At 39.2% G+C, this 24,121-nt stretch overlaps 1 protein-coding gene and 1 pseudogene across 1 annotated transcript in view; one reads left to right on the forward strand and one right to left on the reverse strand.

Annotated features, from left to right (window-relative positions):
* The window catches only part of C6 (complement C6), an 88,770-nt gene extending 72,805 nt beyond the window's left edge, over positions 1-15,965 (reverse strand). The window contains exons 1-5 of the mRNA XM_021652336.2: positions 15,808-15,965; positions 8,918-9,080; positions 7,720-7,876; positions 6,283-6,427; positions 2,533-2,674 (exon numbers count right to left, since the gene is read on the reverse strand). Of these exons, the coding sequence (XP_021508011.1) occupies positions 2,533-2,674; positions 6,283-6,427; positions 7,720-7,876; positions 8,918-9,060 (587 nt within the window). The 5' untranslated portion in view covers positions 9,061-9,080; positions 15,808-15,965. The remainder of the gene's footprint in view (positions 1-2,532; positions 2,675-6,282; positions 6,428-7,719; positions 7,877-8,917; positions 9,081-15,807) is intronic.
* A 384-nt stretch (positions 15,966-16,349) lies between these two features.
* Positions 16,350-17,663, forward strand: LOC110557744 (glyceraldehyde-3-phosphate dehydrogenase-like; annotated as a pseudogene).
* The last annotated feature ends 6,458 nt before the right edge of the window (positions 17,664-24,121 follow it).

A 24,121-nucleotide genomic window follows, 5' to 3' on the forward strand; every position in this document is an offset into this window, starting at 1 on the left:
AGTACTGTTGAAAACACCAGTGAGGAATTTGTTTTCTAAACTGAATCTAACAAATTCAAAACTTCACTTTGCACCACTCATGCACAGATGTGTGCTATGGCACAAACATGAAAGTTAGAGGACAATTTCTCGAGAGTTCATTCTTCTCTTCCACTTTTTATTTATTTATTTATTTATTTAGAGACAGGGTCTCTCTTGTTGCTTATTCTGTATTGCAAGTTCCAATGCAGGCCTGGATTACAGATACTGACTACCACACACGGATTCTGGGGATCAAATTTAGGTGGCCACCCTTGGGCAGCAATTGCTTTTACCCACTCAGCCATCTCTCTAACCCAAGAGTTAAATGTTTCTAAATCCCCATATGAAGCAATAGAATTGGACAGACAATTGGCTTCCTTCCATTGGGTTCATCATGGAAATGGAGGACACTGAAGATGATCTTTCTCAAGTTTCTCTTATGTTTCAAACTGAGGTTCAGTTCCTATTTCCTTGACTCTTTTTATATTCTTTAAACTATTTGAAAAAGTAGGCACAGCCTAATGGAGTTAGATACCTTTTCTAAGTTGTTAGTGCTCTCCTGAAAAAGCAACATTAGGATTTTTGAGTCTAAGTCAACAAGGGCTGCATGGTCTTGGGTTTCTTTCAGTATTTTCACTAAGGGGTGGTGCTGTGGAGCTACAGAAACAAATTCGGTTTTGAAATCTGTCCTTGAATTCTGGTTCCACTATTCATGGCTTCACAGACTTAATTAAATCATCTGAGGTTCAGTTTCTCATTATTAAAATCAGACTAGATAATAACACAAGGCCACCTTTCTTGCTATAAACCAGTGACTTTCCCATAAACCATACTGTCTTTGGGAGAGAATTCCAATGCACACAAACACACATTTTTCTCTAACTTCTTTACTTGGTCATAATCATTCTGTACTTTTTATGACTGCTTAACTACTCTTCCTTCCTTCCCTCCTTTCTCTCATTCCTCCTTTCTTCATTTTGTTTTTGTTTTGAATACTTTAATATCAGATTTAAATAACACAAACAATCCTCACAATACTCATTGCTCAACCTTATCAGGAGGAAAGGTGAGAAAATTTTTCTGCCTTGGGCACAGTAACAGTAGAGAAGGAAATAGTCATTAGACATCAATGTGGGGAAAGAGGGAGGGGGCAGAAAGAGAGGTAGAGAGTGTGAGAGAAAGAGAGAGAAAGAGAGAGAACACCAGGTGGGAGAGGGCTAGTCGGTGGCTGCTGCTGGGAGAGCCATGTGGGAAAATTACAAAGGGCACACCCTTCCCTGTTACATTTCCCAGTAAGAGCTCTAACTCTTTGCCATACGATCACACTAGGCCTGGGTACTGATGAAGAAGTGACAGTAGAGGAACCCAGTACTGTTCCTAATGAGATTCTCCCATTTGAATGTGGTGAGGAGACCTCTGTCAATTCTCTGTCCACTCTCTCTCTCTCTCTCCTCTCTCTTTTTTCCTCTCCTGTGTCTTCCCTTTCTTCTTTCCTCCTCTTCCCCTTTCTCCTCTCCTCTTCTCTCTCTGTTTTTTTTTCTCTCTTTCTGCATTATTTACACTGTCCTACCCTCCCCCCCCACACAAAGGCAGATTTTTCCTTCTGGAATTCTTTTAATAAGCAAAACATGAGTAAGATTTAAAAAAAATACCCTAACAAAGCAATATGAGACAAATCTATAAAAACATCATTGAGTTGGCCATCTATTGCTAGGCATGGGGTCTGCCCTTCAGTGTATTTGGTATGCCCAGTGAGACTTCATTGGAGAAAAACACTCTGTCCTTTGCAAGCAGTTGTCAGTTGGAGAAAGCTCCTTACTTAGAGATGGGTGCGTGTGCCTGCTTCCCTATATAAGCACTGGAACCCCACTTGCGCTCCTGTGCACACTGCCACAGCATCTGTGAGTTCTCAAATGCACCAGTCCTGTTGTGTTTGGGAGGCACTGTTTCCTTTGTGTCGTCCATTCCCTCTGACTCTTACTTTTCCACTGTCTTCTGCTCAGTTCTATGAGCTTTGAGGGGAGAGATTCGATAAAGACATTCCACTGAACACTGAGTTACAAAGTCTCCTCCTCTGCCCAGTGTCCAGTGTCTACTAGTTCTCATACACTACAGGATGAAGCTTCTCTGATGATGAATAAGATATGGATCTATGGGTACAGAATGTTTTTAGGAGTATTTTCATGGCTGTGTTCCCTTAGTCCATGAACTATCCAGCCTCAGATTCTTGGCTTCCAGAAAAGTGCCAGCTTCTATCTCATGGATCACGCCTTAAATTCGACCAGATAGTGGTTGGTTACTCCAACAACATTTGTGTTCCCGTGGGATTTGACTTATAATACAACCGTAAGCAACATTCTCTTTTCCCTGGTCAGTTTCTTCAGTGACCCAAACATAATTAAACAACGTGTTGTTTGCTTGTCCTTAGTTTGGGTACTTTCTGTTGTTGATATACCTCTTATTATTTCTGAGATACCTTTTCTTCTCCAAATTATAATGGATGTTACATACCCAGTGCCCATAAGCTGCACACTAGGGATGGGACTGTATGTCCGTTGGCATACTGGCTTTGTTCTTCCACAATCCCTTTCATCTGAATTGTCTCCACAGTCATTTTCTCCATTGCATTCTAACTTGCTGGGAATGCAGCGCCCTGAGCAAGAAAGCACACCACAGCGTCACCAATGTCTTATCAGTCAGGAAAGCATTGTTTATTTTGTATTTTAAAAATATGTATTTTTTAAAAACATTTTTATTTATTTATTCACTTTACAACCCAGTCATAGATCCTTCCCTCCTTTTATGAAGGTGACATGATAAGCTATCAATATAGCCTATATCAATGTGGGAGAGCAGCTTGAATGTTGCAGAATTCATTGTGACTAGCACATGCGTATGAAGTAGCCCCCTTTATCTGTGGGGGACAGTTTGTAAGACTCTCCTAAGCCTAAGATGCCGTGGGATGCTGAGCCCTATAATTCACATCTCATCCATCGTAAGCACCCATCATATACTTTTTTCCAATCCTTGCAGTTTGAGATGCGACAGCCATGCTAGTGTTGGTTCATTTTGCCTTCTTTGCAAGTTCATAGATAGTCACTTCACTTTTACCCCAGGTCTTAGCACCCTCAACATACTATTTTCTTAAGTCAAGAGTTTTCATCTAGGCACTTCATGCTTCTCTCTGGCTCACATTAATTGCTATCACTACAACCCTTGTACTTTGGAGCCATTCATAAATAAAATGAGGGACCATGAGCTGGGGCACTGCCACAGCTGACTCATTTATCTCATGACTGAGACAGTGGGCAGGTAGTATAAGTTGTGGGTATGCTATACAAGGAAGTGATCAATATCCAGGGAGGGACAGGTAGGGGTGACACATGGTTTACTTGTTCTACTATGAAATGGAATGTAAAAGTTAAAATTATTTTTTTTCTGGAAATTTCCACTTCATGTATCAGGCTATAGTTGACCATGAGTGACTATAATCCCCAAAGTAAAATCACAGATAAAGAGGACTGCTGGCTGAACTCGCTCTGTTACTGTGATTGTATATTATTTTTATAAATGCTTGAAAAGCTAGTTACTTTTTTTGTTTGTTTGTTTGTTTATTGAGACAGGATTTCTCTGTGTAGCCTTGGCTGTCCTGGACTCACTTTGGAGACCAGGCTGGCCCTGAACTCACAAAGATCCACTTACCTCTGCCTCTCAGAGTGCTGGGATTACAGGCATGTGCCATCGTGCCCAGCAGCTAGTTAATTTTTTATTCAATGCTTAAAATTAGAGCCTCAAGAGATAAGTTGGTATAGTGTATTGCAACTCTACTATTATGGTAAGGCTCGAAACTCCATTCAGGTATTAAAATGATATTGTAGCCTTGAGGATTCTTCCAAGACTGACTGAGAATTATGAAAGAGGGAATAAAAGAATAAGCCTGTTTGAGACAGGATAATGGCTTTGTGAAGGAAAAGACTAAGTATCATCTCAAATGAGGCTAACAATGTCCATCCAACTTCTCATATTCCCATTCAAAGTAGGATTTTTTTTTTTTGAGCTAAGGTTGCTCTGTGTAGCCTTGGCTGTCCTGGACCAAGCAGGCCTCAAACTCACAGAGATCTGCCTGCTTCTGCTTCCCTGAGTGCTGGGATTACAGGTGTGTGCTACTGCGCCTGGCTCATAGTATCCAGTAGCATATAATTTTCAATGGAACACTTAACAACCAAGAGGGCACTGAATCACCCAATCCAAAAAGATGCCAATTATATTGTTACCAGGGAATTATCAGTTGGTATCTGGATTCTGGAAATAGTAAGGCTCACTCAGGGTAGAGTGGTTTGGGTAGCACAGAGGTCAGGGTCATAGCAGCTGACCAACAATTACAGATATTGTAATAACCTGGATGTTTTAATTATTAATTTTATTTAATTAGTTTTTTTTTTTTTGAGGAATGATGGCATACTAGCCACAGTGAGCACATGAGGCCAGAAGATAATTTTCAGGATTTAGTTCTCTTTCCACCATGTGATTCTCAGGGATTAAACTTTGGTCTGAACCATCTTCCCATGCCGGTTTTAAAACAGTGGTTATGGACATAATGCTGTTGAGCTGGAGAACAGTAGCTGCAGTTGCAGACTTGTCTGAAATTAGCCATAGTGTATTAGCAGTGAGTATGTGAGTCTGGGGCCTTTGCAGGCTCGTGAACGTTTTATCCACACTAATGTCATAGGTTTATCATCTGCTGAATAGAGTCTCTCAGCTGTTCATTTTAATAACTGCATTTAAAGGCTGTAATAGTTGCACTTCCGTTGCAGATTTTGATTTTAGGATTTTCAGTGTAATGTTTAAGTCTGGATTATCTGAGCCATTCCATCAAGATTTGAATTATCTTCCCTCTTACGTTAATTCATGTCGTGACCTCATCATGGAAGAGCAAGGCATATCTCCCTACTCAACATCTACCATCATTTTCAGGATAGGAAAACCTTGACAGAAACATCATATCTGCATTTAGAAGATGTTGGCAAAGATGAAGGATAAAAGCAGTCTGTAAGAAAGGAAGAATTTTAGTTCTAAGGTCTTAAGTCAATTATGCATGAAATTTAAAACTTGATAGTTACTTTTCTGCATGCCCAGAGTATATAGAAGTGTAGGGTTTATCCACCTGAAATTTCTTTCTTTTTTATAGCTACATATTGGTTATTTACAACAGTGTTAATGGACTGTGGTTCATATACTAAAATTGACCTGCATTCATTTTTGTATACAGTTTTATTGGAACACATCCACGCTAACATATTGATATAGGAGGGTTGATGAACAAGCCAGTTGAGTGACAGCAAAATTGACCACGTCGACAATAAGGCTGAAAGTGACCATTTAGATGTTTGATGAAGCATTTGTAGAAATTGTATCTAAACTGTTCAAAATAATGGAGGATAATGAGTTGGTAATTAAGAGACTAGTACCTGTGATTAAAGTATTCAAGATTTGACTACATTCTAAAGTTACTTAAACACTAGTTCTTATATTTCTTAGCATCCACTAGCCTTGAATGTTGTTAACATTTGAGCCAATATTATATCTCACTGTTAGGGGTTGTGGATAGCCTTTGGGACCAATCATGAAAATTCATCTCATTTAGGATTCACCTGACATAATAATATCTCAGTATTCTTGTCCTAACAAACAATTTAAAAATATATCTTAATCTGTCACTTCTTATTTAACTTGGTTTTCATCTTTATTTATTTAGTCTCTCTCTCTGTGTGTATGTGTTGCATGCACATGCTATGTGCATATGTGTATTTCAGAATAACTATCACAGTCAAGTTCTATTTCTTACAGGGGCTCTAGGAATTGAACTCATGTTAGGAGGCTGGATGTCAAGCACTTTAATCCGCTGACCCATCTTTCTGGCCCCAACCTATCACTTCTTTTCAGTTATCCTCACTATGGATTTCTGTTTATTAATAGCATCTGTTAAAAATAATCTGCTTGTGTTTTTTTCCTTTGCCCTTCTCTTTCCCTCTCCACCCTCTAACAAAGTAGGACTCTGAATACTATTACTTGAGCAAATGAGTCAGGTTACTGGTTAAGATGATTATGTCCTGAATGCTGTAATTTCATACCTGAGCACCTTGGTAATTTGTAATATTACCCCCTCTCCATGCTTACAATGGGGAAGGACTTTTCTTTCATAGCCTTTTCTGGCACTCAATATTTTTAGTGGAGGCTGAATATTTTAGCAGAGTACATTACCACTATCACAGAGGAATTTATTCTTGCAGTCAGCCTCTTCAATTTTGCAGAGCTTGGATGGGACACATGGTTGAAAAGTTTCCAGGGGTTCTGTGCATGGTTGTCCCCCAAACTGACTTGGGCGCAGGATAGATCTAACTTTAACCTGAAAGAAAAGTAGAGTAGGTGAATAATTTTGAAGCAAGGTCAAGGTCCAAGTAAAAAATCCATCATCCAAGGATGGCCTTTCCAGTCACAGTTATAGTCTTTACCACGGTGAAAGCTACTGGACTGTTCTATCATTTTCCCCCAATTTCATTATATTGCATATATTTAGTAAACCAGCACTTGGCATGCCTCAGTTTCCCAATGCGCAACATGAGAAACTGGGCTTAAAAAAAGCTTCCAATGCTTTTTCTCACTCTGAAATCATATGATTCTAAATTATACCACCAGCAAAAGCAGAAGTGTTTTCCTGAGCGTCTCCTGTGTACAAGCAATAAAATAGCCCTTTTATATCTCAGACAGTGTGAAGTGATAAATGGGGAAGGATTCTGAGATTCTTTTGCATAAGAATGTCACTATGGAAACCGGGTTGACATATTCTCCACACTTTGAAACATTTTGGCTAGGATTAAGATGGAAAGTGAGAATAGAAATATGACAGGATTAACCAGTACTGACTTAAACTGCAGGAAAACTTGAGTTCAAAATACAGCTCCATTATCAATTAGTGATACATTCTTGGTCAAAGTACTTAGTCCCTAAGGAGCTGACATATCCCTCTGTAACAATACAGGAAGACACTCCGGTGTGGTTTATGTAAGGGGTCCACTACAGTTCTCAGACTTTGTTCTCCACAAATGATTTTTCCCCCTCTGCAACGTGCAGCTTTTCAGAACACAGGGCTCTGACTGAAGCTGAGGTTGGTCACATGATGTGGCCTTTACAGGAATGACTATGAGCTGGGTAAATATTGCAGCTGGGAAAAAATAAACAAGTTGAGAGAGGGACTTTTCCAAGAATGACCAGAGTTTAGAGGAAAAGCAAAGATCCAGGCCTTGGATTCATTTCCCTATTTCTGTTTAGTTTTAAGTGTTGGACAGAAGCAGGAGATTTTAGCATTTACTTTTGCTTTCACAAGCCTCAGGAGATTCCTAGGCAGTGGGATTCAGATATGGGCAAGTGTGATATGATCAGAGGTGGACTTTTATTTTGATGTTCATACAGCCAAAATCACATAAAATGAACCCTATCACCATGACCACCACCACCACCACCACCACCACCACCACCGCCACCACCACCATGACCACCATCACTAAACACAATTCTCCTCCAATGAAAAGTAATACAGTTTATTTTCAGAAATTAAAGAAATTTAGCATGGAATCTGCCGCTGGATACTGGCACTCAACTAAGGTTCAGACAATCTGGGTGTGCCCGTGGCTCACATACCTGTTTTCCAATACAAGGATCACAGCCTGACCATGGTCCATAGTCTCCTAGGATACAGTTGATGGGGCATGTCTGCACATTGCACTCTCTGGTCTCCTGCTTAGTACAAAGCTGGTCGCACGAGTTCTCCCAATAGTAACCATTCATTACCATTTCTCTGTAACAGTGAGAACAAGCTACTCAGAGTCAGTGTGTTCACCGTGCCTTCACATCAATAAAAACTGTCATGTGGCATTACCTACGAAGAGTAAAAGAAATAATGTTTTCATAGAGAAATCAGGAAGTTTGGTTAGTTTGTATAACTTCACAGAGCTCAGGACCATAATGAAAACGGGAGTCCAAAGAGGACAATTTTGAGAATGATGGCAGATCATTAAGTCATGTAGGACGTCCTCCAAAGTATGCGGGTCTGTGTGACTGCACAGGTCATTCATGAATTGCCCTATGTTTGAGAGATGCCAACACATAAATACAATGATTGAGGTGGATTAGGATATTTACATCAGAGGGAAAATTCATGTAAATTCTGTAAGTAGAAAAGGAAGGACATACTGAAGGAGCGAAAATTAGAGGTTGAAGAGAGCTGGAGTGCTAGGAGAAGCTTTACGTTCATGACTGAGAGGGATGGACTGGATCGTGTTCTCTCCGGTAGGCAGTTGACTAAAGAAGGACTCTTGAACAGTGGGGCCTCTTTTCATACTTGATGGACTTTTTATCAGAAGTCAACTGGTAAATTTAATGAAATAGAGAATGCTACTTTTCTAAAATAATTCTCTAAAAGGGGTATAGTAGTGAACTTGTGATCTGTGTGTTTCTTTCTCAAGTTGTGTAAGCAGTTCCACAGTACAGAAAAATCTAACAGCCTAACAGATGCAAGCAAGATGTGTAGGCGAGGAGTTTGAATTGTGAAAGACTGAATTATTAAATACTAGCAAGCAAGCACAGTTTCCTTGCCATCTCGACCGCACCAACAATCAAGCAAACAGCTACCAGTGCTGTTCAGCTGAGGTCTGGTTCGGCTCTGTTTAATTACTGTAAAGTTCTGTATAATTACCTCACTAACTGTAGGCAAGCAGAGATATATGATTATTGAAAAAAAAAGCTCTAAGCATTGCACAGCATCTTAATCAAGCTTCTTTTAAAACCTTTGGTCTTGCCAGAGAGAACAGAAGTAGACTTCATTTCATCTCATACCCACCTCTTTCTGCTCTGGGTTCCAGAATTGCAGGATTTAGAACAGCTGGACCAGTGAGTCCATGGGTAGTGGTCACAGAAACAGGCTTCACTTTTGTCAGTCAGTGTGATTAGCAAAATGAAACACAAGGTCAGATGTCTGGCCATGCTTCGATAATCCCCAGGCCCTGAAATAAAATTTCATAATAGATATCCAGTGCTTTTAGGGCATAAAACATTAAAAGTAGTACTGAGTTACAGACTTGTGATTGTAGAGAACACTTCCAACTCTCTGACTTTCATGGGGCAAGTTAACACATACATTCATATGTGAATTCATATAAGTGTGATTTTTGAAAGATTTTTAGGATGAAGCTTAACAGTGATAACCACCATCATAGTACAGTAACAATATACAAGACAAATTATGTAGCATATATTTGTAGGACATTTAGTTCATCAAAATATTGAACATTTTATAATGTATTTCCTAGAATAGCCATTCATTTTATGCTGTGGCACCTGTGTACACTCACTTTTTCTTTCTGTCTGGAAACTTAAGGAGCAGTCTTGGCTACTGTTTGGAAAGCTCTAGAGGGAGTTTGCTGCCTCACTCCTCTATAGAGGTGTCTAAGATCTATCACAGAAACTTAGAGCTGTGATAGATCTTAAATACCTCTGAGTCAAGAAATGGAATAGATGAGGTTATCTGAGGGGTCATATGGAAACCTAATGCAGTAGAAGCTTCCTAAGATATATACATATATGGAAGTGATCTAAATAAAATCTTAAATAATGGGGGTGGGGAGAGAAAGAGGCCCAATTGGACATCTCTTGTCATCAAATGAAACTTTCAATACCTGGAATAGGTTTTATCTAATTGAGTGTTGACCAAAGGGGTGTCATGGGAACCTCTAAACAACCCAGGCTACTGCCAAGGCTATTGGTGGCTCTCCACAAAACGACAGTAAAACCCTCTTGCTGAAAGCAATACCCATACACTCATCGAACAGGGACAAGTTGATCTGGTACCTAGCACAACCTTATGTGCTAGCATTCATGGCACTAGAAGGTACTCTGCAGGGTACCGAAGACAAATCATAAACACTAACACAGCCATAAAATCTCAATCTGCAAGACCAACCAGCCTGCAAGATACACTGGTAAAACTGTAGCATGAAATTTGTTGGAGTAATCAACCAATATCTGATTTGAGTTCCATGGGATGGAACCCATACCCCAATACTGCTGAGAGACCAAGAGCCTGAGACTAGACAGGACCAAGACCTAGGTGTAAAATCAAATGTTATGCTAAAGGAATGTAGCAACAAAATGAGTCCCAAGGAAGTTCTGTTGTACTCATAGACCTGCTCCTTGCTCAGCCATCCTCAGACAAGCTTCCTCCTGTAGCACATGGAACAAATATGGACACCCATGCCACACAATGTGCAGGGAGTGAGAAACCTTGGAACACTAAACCCTAAATTGGGTGTCACCAACAAATCTTTCCCTTTAGGGTATCACCATCAAATCTCTCTTCCTGAGCTCTGTAGAAGAGGAGGAGAGAGTGTGAGAGCCAGAGGGCATAGAGGACACCAAAAAAAAAAGCAAGGCCTTCTAAATCAATAGGATTTGTGTACATTTGAAGTTAGAGACTGGGGCAGCATGCACAGGCCTACGTGGGCTTGTACCAGATGGGGTCCTAGAGCTGAAAGGAGAAGTGGCCTCATGCCCCCATCTCTAACCCAGAAGTTTTCTCAAATTAATAAGCACTTGCAAATAAAAATTTAGTTTTTTTAAAGTTTCTTTAAAATAATTTCACTGTAGAAACAAATACTCTTTTATTTCATTTATTTTTATTTTTAAACAAAGTACTCTTAAAGGGTAGGCTGCATGCCCAGGAGTAGATGGCCAACACATAATTAACTCAATGGCATCCTTGGAGTTTATTTATGTCATAATGTTAAGTCAAGTCATTTTTTTCCCCTTTCTAATGTACAGGTCTTTTGTATATATATTATAGCTTCTGGTATGGGATTATTATGGGATTTCTGAATATTCAAATGTGCATGTCTGGATGTGTGTGCATCAATATGCATCTATTGTGCTTTTTTGTTTGCATTCTTGGCTTTTTTGTTTGTTTAGTTGTGTTGTCATATTCTGATTAATTTTTATGTGTTTTATTCCATTTTATTATTATTCTGCAGACGGCTGTTTGTTTTCTGAAGAGAGACAGAAAGGGTGAGGGTTCGAATGGAAGAGGAGGTAGAAGGGGAAATGGGAGGGGTAGGGGAAAAGGAAACCATACTAATATTTTGTATGAAAACCATCTATTTTCAATAAAAGAAAAAAATAGAAAAAAAGAAGCCTCCATGTCATATTCCATTGCACCGTTGCCAGTGAAGTTCAAGGAGGTACAACTGAGCTCAGTCAAAACTCTTGAGTCATGGATGAAGCACCTTCTTTTGCCAACTTCCTAGTAATACTAATATCAGATTAGTGGAACATTGAGATTTCCAGGGTTCTGCTACCCTGGGCACAGAAGGTTTTGGATAAGAAGGTTTTGGTGCTTGGATAAAAACCATGACAAATGTCTTCTCCTGACGTGCTGTGGGGCCTTGTATATCTGGGAGTTATTCATGAAGTTATCATTACTCCCTGACATTCACAATTTGATATTGACACTCTAATAACACATACAATATGTATCCAATACTGCTGTGATTAGTATAGTAACTTTTGTCTAAAACAAACAAAAAAACATTCACTTAGCTTCTCTGTGTTGCAATTAATTTTTCTGTAAAATAAGAATAATAGTTTAACTCTGTTGTATGTCAATAAAAAGCTTACTTAAAATGCTTAGAACACATTTGACATATAATCACTAATTAACAAATATTAAATTCTCAAATCAATAACTTGAAGACTTGCTGACTTAGTAACTACTAATCACTCATATTTTACAAAATTAGGGCCTCTCCAATTGTACCACATAAAGACTGGAAAATGTGTTCTGATATTAAATAAAGCTATTTGTGTGTAAACTATTTAGACTTATGGTATGAAGTACTTGCATTTTATAAATAAAATGAGATTCTTGGCCATCATATTTGAATTTGAAATTCTTATTTAGGGATTTCTAAACTTTTATTGTCACTATAGTTTTCTTTATTAGAGTCTGTCCTAATGGTGTTCTTTGGTAGAATCTTCTCTAACATACATGTTATTTTTTAAAGTAAACTTAAAATAAATAATTTTTAATTAATTAATTTTTAAAGATATATTTTATTTTTTATTTTTATTAACTACACTTAATTCACTTCCTTTTTTAATTAAAATTTTTATTTTTTACATTAGTTACAGTTTATTAACTTTATATTTCAGCTGTAGTCCCCTCTTCTTTCCTCCTCCCCTTCCCTCTGACCCTAGCCTGTCAGGTTTCATCAGGATTGGCTGCATTATTCTGTGGCCCGGTAACTCTGCTCCCCCAACAGGGGAAGGTGATCAGAGAAACAGCCCCTGTGTCAGAAACAGTCCCTGTTCTTCTTACTAGGGTACCTACTTGGACACTGAGCTGCCATAGACTACATCTGTGCAGGGGTTCTAGGTTATCTCCATGCATGGTCCTTAGTTGGCATATCAGTCTCAGAAAAGATCCCTGTGCCAGATTTTTTGGTTTTGTTTCTCTCCTTGTGGAGCTCCTGTCCCCTCCAGGTCTTAATATCTCCCCCTTCTTTCTTAAGATTCCTTGCACTCTGCCCAAAGTTTGGCTATGAGTTTCAGCATTTGCTTTAATACTCTGCTGGGTAGAGTCTTTCAGAGAACCTCTGTGGTAGGCTCCTATCTAGCTCAGTCAGTAGAGTATGAGACTTTTTTTTATTAATTACACTTTATTCACTTTGTATCCCCGCATAAGCCTCTCCCTCCTCCCCTCCTCATCCCACCCTTCCTTCCCCTTCTTCATTCATGCCCCTCCCCAAGTCCACTGATAGGGGAGGTCCTCCTCTCCTTTCTTCTGATCTTAGTCTATCAGATCTCATCAGGAGTGGCTACATTGTCATCTTCTGTGACCTGCTAAGGCTGCTCTCCCCTCAGGGGGAGGTGATCAAAGAGCAGGCCAATCAGTTCATGTCAGAGTCAGTCCCTCTTCTCATTACTATGTAACCTACTTGGACACTAAACTGCCATGGGCTACATCTGTGCAGGGGTTCTAGGTTATCTCCATGCATGGTACTTGGTTAGAGTATGAGTGTTTGGAAAGACCCCTGTGTAAGAAGTGGGAAATAGTAAGATCTGGAGAGGACAGGAACTCCACAAGGAGAGCAATAGAACCAGAAATTTGAGTACGAGACTCTTAAAATAAATCGTAAGGTATTTGTTTAACTAATGTCTTCTTATTCCTTTACCCTATTTTGATGGAATATAAACACTCCTAAAAGAAAAGTTTGTAGTTCTAAGTGCTTACATTTAAAAGAAAATCAGAAATATCTCAAATAAACAACCTCATGATATAATTAAAGATTTGGAAAAACAAGAACAAACTAATATTAAAATAATATTGAAAGAATAAATAAGATTAACAAGCTCTTAACCAAATTGAGCAAACAGAAGAGAAAGAAGACGGAAATTGATAAAATTGGAGATGAGAAGACAGACCTTACAACAAATACTAAAATATCTAGAGAATCTTGAGGGCATAATTTAAGAATTTATATTTCATCAGACTGGAAAATTTAAAAGAAGTGGATAAAACTTGAGATGCATATGATCTATCAAAGGCAAATCAATATGAAAGAAACAATTTAATTAACTCTATAACAAGTAATGAGGATGAATCAGAAGTTCCAGGAATCCTATTATAAAAAGCCCAGGCCCATGGATTGAGCACAGATTTATACTAGACCATCAAAGAGCTAACATCAATACTTCTCTAATTAGTCCATAAACTAGAAAAGGAAGAAATACATTCATGCTTCCTTCTATCCCGGTTCCAGTTTTGAAGACCACCACCACCACCATCACCAAAACACAAGTATATAGATCAAATTGCCAGATGAACACAGATGAAAAAATATATGTTTCAATGACCTGATAAAGACATTTGGTATTAGAAACATCATTCCTATCCAGAAAGACAAAGAGGATGGACATCAGAAGGAGAAAAGAGGGAACAACTCAGGAGCCTGACACAGAGAACCTTTGAAAGGCTCTGCCCTGCAGACTATCAATGCAGATGCTGAGACTTACGGGCAACCTATCGGCAGAGTGCAGGGTATCTTAGGAAAGAAGTGGATCTTTTTTAAAGACCACTCAACTTGCCTACTCACTGTTGTTCCCCGGTAAGTAATTAATGTTTCCTGTTTTTTCCTTCAATATCCTAAAAGCACAGGGATGAGAGGGACCAGAGAGAATCTGGGTGATTATCACAGTAAACGCTCCAAGTAATTGGCAGAAACATAAACCTTGTAGAATCCCCCTGCATATATTAAAAAGAAAACAAACCCTTATATCTGTGTAATTAGTATGAAAATGATTGGGATAAGAAGAAATGCATGATGTTATCAGGTCTTAGCATTTGCTAAGATATTTGTTTAGCTTTATAGATGTTTGAAATCATAGGTGGATTTTCTTGACAATTATTACCAAAACTTCCAGGACAAAGCTTATATAAAATGTTCTGATTGTTATCTGGTCATAATTCAGAAAAGGAAAATTTGAACAATAATACAAAAAAGACAGTGACAATAAAACTTATTTGATGAGATACTAGTAACAGAATTCGCTAGCAGCCCCTCCTTTTATAACGTGTTTGTAAGGATGAAAAATTATTTGGTTTAGGGTATCGGTCAGTGGGCCAGCATCTGACTACTTGCCTGGCTTGTATGTACAAGGCCCTGGGTATGCTCCTCAAACACTAAGATCAAATAAATCAGAAAAAAAGGTGATTTTATGTTGAAAGAGCAATTCTCATTCAAACAAAGAACTATTTCTTTGATTTATTGTTATCAAAGCTCAACATATATTCTCGTATAGTTCCTTGCTTGCTGATTCTCAGTTTCTTTCTTTTCTTTTTTCTTTTTTTTTTTTTGACTGTTTGCTTAAGCATAGCAAATAGTCAATGCAAATATTTGGCTCATTGGCATGTAATTTTTAAGGGAAATATCAATTAACAAATGTTCAGTAGGGTTTGTAGGAGAGAGTGAGAGAAACAGTGAAGGAAAGAGAAAGAGAGAGTGAGGAGAGAGAGAAAATTGTTGAGAATAGTTGGGAAACATTTTTTATTCCGGGGTCGCAACAGAAGAGCAGCTGTTCTGCAGTTTTCTGGTAATTGCTGTCCCCTCTTGACCTCTCCAAAAGTCAAAGTCTTGCTGAACCACTGAAGATGGCTTTGTGAGCATTAGTTCTTGTTAAGAGGGAAGTTTGTGGTAGCCCAGGCACCTTTTGATATGCTTTACTCACAGGAGCAACATACCTGCAGGGCAGTTCAGTGTATCTGGCCTATAGATGCCAGCAGATGCCATAGTTTATCCTCAATGGTTCATCCCTCCTTTTTCATCTGTTTGCAGACTTCTTGACCCTCTTATTTCTCACATTTTTTCCCCCTATGAGTTCCCTAGAGGCTCTAATAGAGACACCACAGTTAATTGTAGGCTGGGAGTCCAGACACAGCTGACCTTGGCTGGAGTGTGTTTGCTCTTATTTTGACTAGTTTAACTCATAGAGCCACTCAAAGTTGGTGACGCTTTGGTTTTTTGAGATTTAAGCAAAGCAGTTATTTCTTAGTTCAAAATAAAGACAAAGAAATACTGATGGTCTGAGGGATAAACTTTCACTCTTGACATGGGCAGTTTTTTGGAAACATGATCTGCAATTTTGAATTATGAAAGGTGAAATAAAGATCATTAGGCCACTTACCTTTAAAGGGATCTTGTCCTATTCAGGAACCTAAGCTGAACAGTTAAGTGAATGGCTGCGGAAACAAAGGAAGCACACGGTGAGAAGGGTTTGTGTGGTAGTCCAGAAGGCTTTCTTTACACTTCTGTGTAAAACAAGGTGATGCAGTCCTAAAGCCCTAACAGTGACCTACACTGTTGACAGAATAAACTCTGTGTTGAAACTCTGACTTTGGAAATAATTACTCTGTTAAGTAGAAACCCTGAAACTCCGAGCATAGCAGTTTCTACAAGGTCCTGGATTTTTCAGTGATTTCCACATTCAGATTGCTGCAACAGCTCTGTTGCTGCAGGAAAATCTTTGGAAAGTAGTTTTGATTGTCCTTGTCTTGTAGAGTGAGGGATTGTTCTAGAGATGGGGATCAAATGCTAGCATGAAATTGTGCTTAAGTCTGCTTCTGTGTGCACAATGAAGATATGTACTCTTAAGGCATGTATGGATTTCTGCTACTGAGAAACAAACATACTATGAGGCTAGCTTGCTGAGCTGTTAAAACAGCAACGATGGGGCTTCAAAAGTGTTGACAGGAGCCAGAGACTCCAGATCACATTAAATGCCCTGTATTTTTATCATGTGTAAGGTCGTTGGCAATTGATTAGTAAGTAAACTTGCAAAGGAAGAGAAAGGTAGTGAAGGAAATTAAGAATTAAAATGAATCAATTTTTTTTTCTTCCAGGAGAATATGCATTCAGTCACGAACCGTTATTTTCCTCTCCTAATGACAAGATTATGATCTGTAGTATAATTAGTATTAGTATCACAATAGCTGAGTGATACTTTCTGCCAAGAAAACCGTAAATAAATGGCAGCAAATAGTGGAGACTCTACCAGGCCTTTCATGTGCTATGTATCCACATGCCAACTGACCATTATTGCAGACAGAGTATTAGTTTCTCATTAGAGAAGATGCGAATCACTCTAGTACACAGCTTCAGCGAATGTACTTTTTTGTCCGGTGTGGCTCTACAGTGGCAAGTTCAGTGGCACAGTCAAGGCTGAGAATGGGAAGCTTGTCATCAATGGCAAGCACATCACCATCTTCCAGGAGCCAGATCCTGCTAACATCAAATGGGGGCGATGCCGGTGCCGAGTATGCTGTGGAGTCTACACTGGTGTCTTCACCACCATGGAGAAGGCTGGGGCCCACTTGAAGGGTGGGGTCATAAGGGTTATCATCCCTGCCCCTTCTGCCCATGCCCCCATGTTTGTGATGGGTGTGAACCATGAGAAGTATGACAACTTACCCAAGATTGTCAGCAATGCTTCCTGCACCACCAAACTGCTTAGCTCCCCTGACCAAGGTCATCAGTGACAACTTTGGCATTGTGGAAGGACTCATGACCACAGTCCATGCCATCACTGCTATGCAGAAGACTGTAGATGGCCCCTCTGCAAAGCAGTGGCGTGACAGCCATGGCGTTTTCCAGAACATCATCTCTGCATCCACTGGTGCTGCCAAGGCTGTGGGCAAGCTCATCTCAGAGCTGAACGAGAATCTCACTGGCATGGCCTTCCATGTTCCTACACCCAACGTGTCTGTCATGGTTCTGACATGCCGACTGGAAAAATATACCAAGTTTATTATGACATTATGCCAGTGATGAAATAGGCATCCCAGAGCCCACTAAAAGGCATCCTGGGCTACACTGAAGACCAGGTTGTCTCCAGCGACATCAACAGTGACTCCCACTCTTCCACCTGGGGTTGGCATTGCCATCAGTGACAATTTCGTAAAGCTCATTTCCTGGTACGACAATGAATATGGCTACAGCAACAGGGTGGTCAACCTCATAGCCTACACGGCCTCCAAGGAGTAAGAAGCCCTAGATCACCCACCCCAGCAAAGATACAAGAGCAAGAGAGAGGTAGTCAGCTGCTGAGGGGCCCCTATCCCAATTCAGCCTCTGACACTGAGCACCTCCCTCACAGTTTCCATCCTAGACCCCCAGAACAGTGGGAAAGGCCCAGGGAGCACTACTCTGTTGAATACCATCAATAAAGCTCACTGAAAAAAGCAGAGAAAGCCTTTCTGCAGAGAGAAAGAAGAGTGAAGCGGATGTGTAGATATGAGACCATGTGGCCCCAGTGAATATAAGTTGTGTCCTTGAGAAGGTCTGGTAGCAGTCTCTACCTTTTCATGCTTATGATATTTTAAACATATTTAGTGTACTTCATAAACAACCTGCCCTTACCTAAGACATTTTGTGTTTTTCGGGTGACTGAAAATAATTTCAAAAGAAATGTTGAAACACTTTCATAACGAGCACAGCTTGTTTTAAATGGATGCTGTCCAGTTCAGCCATGCCACAAATTCCAGCCCTGCACAATTACACCAGTGGTGTTCAAGGCCTCCCATTTTGAGCTACAGACATCCACCAGCAATTACAGAGATTCAGAAATTAATATTTATTCATCCTATATGTTTCACTCTGACTTCAGGAAGCTGGAAGTCTTTTTTCCAAATCAGGACATCTTTGAGGCAGGAGCATTCAGGAACAGTTCACAGAATAAGGGAGAACAGAGTGAGAAAGGGAAGCCATTCCAGGTTCATGTGTGGCTATTGACATGCAGGGTGTGGACTTACTGGACAGTTTATTCTTTGGGTTCTGAGTAATAAGTGAGGCAATAAGGGAAACAAAGAAGTGCTGAGTCCTCAAAATCACTCTGAGAAAGGCATTCAAAGAAAAATAGTATTTTGAGCTGTGAGACAGTGGAACACTCCAAAAGAAACCTCATGATAGTAAGTACTGTGAGTACCTGCACAGAAGGAAGTTCCTGACACTGAGAAGAGGATGAAACAGTCCAGTCCATGCCAGAGGTGGCAGGAATCTTACCTAGACTTGTGCCTGAGAAGCAAAGGAAGAAATGTTGGGGCATTCATACAGATCCAAGTTTTAACAACAACTGTTTCACAAGAAAGGCAAAAAGAAACAGTAAATACACTGCCTTTGAGACACAAATAAATATCAATCTTTTTCAAGTTCTTCAAGTAGAAAGGTTGTCTCATTGAAACCTCTTTGACTGCATGTCCTCGGTGTGTTTAGTCTGGCATTGAGACACAAGTTCTCAGTAATCTTTCCATAAATTATCAGCCTGAATCCAGAGAAGACACAAACAAGGTAGACAAGGAATGACTGTTAAAATGTTGGAGGACAAAAAACAAACAAACAAAAAAACCCCACAAAAAAAAAACAAAAGAAAACCCACTAATTCTAATGAAACATGAAACATTTTCTTAGAAACATGAAACAATCTTAGTCCTAAGAAACCCAACTGTTGACTGTGTTAGAGAAACCGTTTCCTCGTTTCTTGACTTGTTTTTCCACTACTTACAAGAATGCAGCTGACCATTTTGTTCTGTTTATTCCTTTTTATGACCAGACAAAAAAGTTTTTACTTATTAATCAGTCAATATTTGATCAAAAAGTTAAAAAGATGAGTTATTTCCCATCTCAAGTTCAAATTTGAAATATATATATAAAAAAACTATACATCATTTCTTTTTAGTGTGCAGCATGGAATACACATGGTCAGAGGACAGTTTTGTGGGATTGGTTCTTCTCACCTCTGCAGGAGTTCTCCTATCAGTGTGGTCAAGCTTCTGCAGGAAGTACTTTTACCTGAGCAGAGCCATCTCAGTGATGCAAATGATAGTAGGCTGAGAGCCTGGGTTCATTTTAAACATTGAATACATTGTAAGTAAAATCAACCCTATTCTAATGGGCATATTTATATTAAATGAGATAAAACTGATTACATTTAAAAAAGAAACAAATGTAAAAAGTATATAATAAATTTTACTTATGCAATGAAGTAATAGGATGCTACAAGACAGTGAAATGAATAGAATTAGAACAGGTCAAGAAAGAGAAGACAAGTGTTCCAGCTGAAACACTAAGTGCAAAAATATTTAAGAAGTAGAATACTTTTGTTGAGTTTTCTTGAGTCTCATACAAGCAACACAATACACAAATGTATGTGATTGGCTATGTTGTTGATGACTACCTTTGATATTGAACCTTTCTGAGGGTGGCTTGGGTTTAAAGAAAGAATCGGGGTTCTAGAATTATGTTCTCTGAGCTGGAAGGGATGTTGGAAGTTTTGGCGTGACTGTTCCTATTTGTATGCCAGAACATATTATTAATAAGGAGAATTTATGACCAAAGACATTTAAGCAACTAGCCAACGTAATACAAAACATGAGTGGTAGAAGAGGAAGTAGATGTCTTTGGTTTCTGAGAAGGCTTGCTTCATTTTGTCCATTATTGTCTTTAAGTATTCCATGGCCAGACAAGACCAGCTTATTGTGCTATCTTTCTTTAATAGACATGAAACATAATGTGTTTAACCAGACGTAAGAATTTATATAAGCTAGGTAAAACGAATAAGTCTAATATGCATTCTCAGTAGATTGACTTTAATATTTATTAAAATATTTTATTTCATTGAAGTAAGCACATGTAGGAAAAATATATAATTAGAACTAGGAGACTTCCAGGAAAAAACAGCTACAGCTGCTGTCTCAACTCTCCCTACTGCTTCAGTTTTCTCCACACCGAAAATAAGAGCTAGGATTTTCCTTTGTTTATCTTTCTTTGCTATCCCGTCTTTTGGAAAGCTGTGTTTTTGGTTTTTTTTGTTGTTGTTGTTTTTGTTTTTTTGGTTTGGAGCTGTGATAATTCATGATGGCTATTCTTGGTTGTCAACTTGACTACATCTGGACTTAACCAAAACTCAAGAAGCAGCTGGGTACACCTGTGAGGGATGAGAGCCCCTTTTACTTCAGATCTTTTTGAGATGGGGATACCTTTAATCTGGGCCACAGTTTCTGGTGGCAGCCTATCTGGAGGAGAAAGCTTTGCCTGCTTGCTGTCACTCTCACTAGCAAGTCTATTCCTCCACTGCCATTAGAGCCTACTTCTTCAGGACTCTGGAGATCCGCTGAGACATTCAGCCTCATGGACTGAACAACTGCTAGATTCTTGTCTTGGGAGACAGCCATTGTTGGACTAGCTGGACCAAACCTGTAAGCCAGTCTAATTAATTCCATTATATATGTGTATATGTATATATATATGTGCATATGTACATATTGTAATGTATATATGTGTACATATCTATATATAATTGAATTTATTAGAGTATATGGTATTGGATAGTATATAAATACTTATTACATATTCATTATACAACAATTTCTATTTCTCTAGAGAACCCTGAAAAATACCTATTTTATTACTGGAAGTATTTCTAGAGCAAAAGAAGTATAAGGATGAGGTTTTTTTTTTATCTTCAAAGGTATTCTTTTTTATTATTTTTTTGTTTTATTAATTATACTTTATTTACTTTGTATCCCCCCATAAGCCCCTCCCTCCTCCCCTCCCTATCCCACCCTCCCTCCACCTTCTTCACGCATGCCCCTCCCCAAGTCCACTGATAGGGGAGGTCCTCCTCTCCTTTCTTCTGATCTTAGTCTATCAGATCACATCAGGAGTGGCTGCATTGTCATCTTCTGTGGCCTGGTAAGGCTGCTCTCCACTTAGGGGGAGGTGATCAAAGAGCAGGCCAATCAGATTATGTCAGAGGCAGTTCCTCTTCCCATTACTATGTAACCCATTTGGACACTAAACTGCCATGGGCTACATCTGTGCAGGGGTTCTAGGTTATCTCCATGAATAGACCTTGGCTGGAGTATGAGTCTCTGGGAAGTTCCCTGTGTTCAAATTTTCTGGTTCTGTTGGTCTCCTTGTGGGGTTCCCGTCCTCTCCAGATTTTCCTATTTCCCACTTCTTACATAAGATTCCATGCACTCTGCCCAACAGTTGGCCATAAGTCTCAGCGTCTGCTTTGATAGTCTGCAGGGCAGAGCCTTTCAGAGGCCCTCTGTGGCAGGTTCCTAGCTTGTTTCCTGTTTTCTTCTTCTTCTGATGTCTATCCTCTTTGCCTTTCGGGATGGGGATTGAGTGTTTTAGTCAGGGTCTTCTCTCTTGATTAGTTTCTTTAGATGGACAGATTTTACTAGTTTTATCCTATGTTATATGTCTATATGAGTGAGTATATACCATGTGTGTCTTTCTGCTTCTGGGACAGCTCACTTAGGATAATCCTTTCCAGGTCCCACCTGCAAATTTCATGATTTCCTTACTTTTCATTGCAGTACTCCATAAGGACGAGTTTTTAAAACATATAAAATTGGCCTTTCAATTGGTTGGGACCTACAGTTACTTAAGCCTCTCCTTGAAGCTCAGAAAGTACTGAGAACCCATAATGTAAATTATTTTATAAACTTAAGGAGACTAATCCATTTGATGATGCTGATTCACCAATTTTGAGAGGCAACAGATTTTTTGACTCTGTTTATAAAAGCTTTGAAAGTGGAAAAATAAGCAACATGGTGATACTGGCTGGTTTTTCCTAGCATCTATGGATACACTGACAAAGGAAAAGAATGTGGTAAAATTACCAGCTTCTAACATTTCAGAATGAATGCCTGGATGGTTAGGGACTTGGAAAGAGCATAATTGGAAAACTGGGGAAGAATTATATTGATAGATCTCTCTAAATGTGCCAAGTGTGTGAAGATACTTGTGTCCCATTTAAATGCTCATCCAAACTGACTTCAGCTGAGGAGGAGTTCACTAATTAAGTAGATAGGATGACCCATTCTGCGGACAGTCAGCTTCTTTCCCCAACCATTCCTGTCATTGCCCAATGGAAAGACAGTTATTAGGAAAAAAGATATTTGCAAAGACTCCTCAGGGAAATAATGAAGGTTGAAAGTTGATTTTAGCTATTTTATGTATTTGTTAAAAATTAGCAAGAGCAATCACTTATTTTTATAGATTAAAAAAATGTTTCTGGTGTTCATCACTGCTTGGGTAAGATCTGATATTCCAAGCCTGGCATTTGCTGCTAGGGGAAGATGGGAAGGTAATTGCATGTTTGAATTAGGTAACTTGGTTCCTTGCCTCGGTAGGCAGCAGGTGAAAACTGACTCCTTTCTCAGTACTTACTTTTAACATATGTCTTACCATACCCGAGGCACCAGATAGCACTATCATTCACTTGCTTTCTACTCTCTGAAAGTTTAGGAGTATGTAAGTGGAGATTTCCTGTATGCTCTTTGTCCTTTGGGTCTGAAGCAGCACTTTTCCCTGTTCTATTGTTAAATGGAGATTGAGGAACATGAGGCCACATGTTCAACCATCATGTAGTCCAGAAATCCATGCTGTCTTTAAATGGGAATAAATTTAATTTCTTAACTATGTTCACATAAGCAGATACACCCCAACTTCCTCTCTGGTCCTACGTCACTTTTACATGACCAGATTATTTTGGTATTTTGGTCCTCTAGTGTAAAGTAAATTTTATATATATATATATACAATTATATACATATTGTATATATTACATATATGCATATATACAATATTACATATATACAATATACATATGTACACAATATACATTTGTTATATATATATAAACATACACACACACACACACACACACACACACACACACGCACGCACAATTTATGCTACTGCGAGGGAAAGATACACACATATCCTGAAGCTGAACTTGCTTTGGGCACTACTGCAGTAAACAAATGCTTTGGTTTCTATGGTTTCTCCTCTAGCTGACATTTAGCGATTAGCAGGTTCTGTTGCCACATGGGGCACTGGGGAGGTGTATGTCAAAGGAGGCGGGAAAGCGAAGGAAACACAAGAGAATTAGAGTCACAGAACTGTGATTTCGATAATCTACAAGGACTGGATGGTTGAATGAAAATGTCCCCGAATAAAAATGCCTTTTTTTTTTTTTTTGTCTTGGGAGTGTTTCAAGAGAAAAGCAACAAGGAAAAACAATTATACAAGAGACTGGGTGGGTGGAAAAGCTCCTGAGCCAGCTCACCATGCAAAATTCACAACATGGTTTGGACAGAGTATCCTCATTGCCTGGACATTTCTTTTCTTGGCAGTATGAAATCTGTTTAACATGGACTTGCATGTGATTAGATTGGCTCTCAGCTTTCTGCTTGGCAAGTTGAAGGTGGATATGAATAGTTTACTTTAATATAATCACTGTGTTCTCTTAGGCTTGGAAGTCATATGCAAATACTCCTAGTGGCCCTTGTTTTGGAATGAGCTGTACAAGGCCTCAACAGACAACACACAAGACTGACTCATTCTTGTTAAATGTCAAATAATCAAACCAAAGCATTAAGGAAGCAGATAGATTCCAAAACGAAACAATTCGCCACTGCCCCCTTTTC

The sequence above is a fragment of the Meriones unguiculatus genome, chromosome 3, assembly GCF_030254825.1.
Source record: "Meriones unguiculatus strain TT.TT164.6M chromosome 3, Bangor_MerUng_6.1, whole genome shotgun sequence".
Lineage (NCBI taxonomy): Eukaryota > Metazoa > Chordata > Mammalia > Rodentia > Muridae > Meriones > Meriones unguiculatus.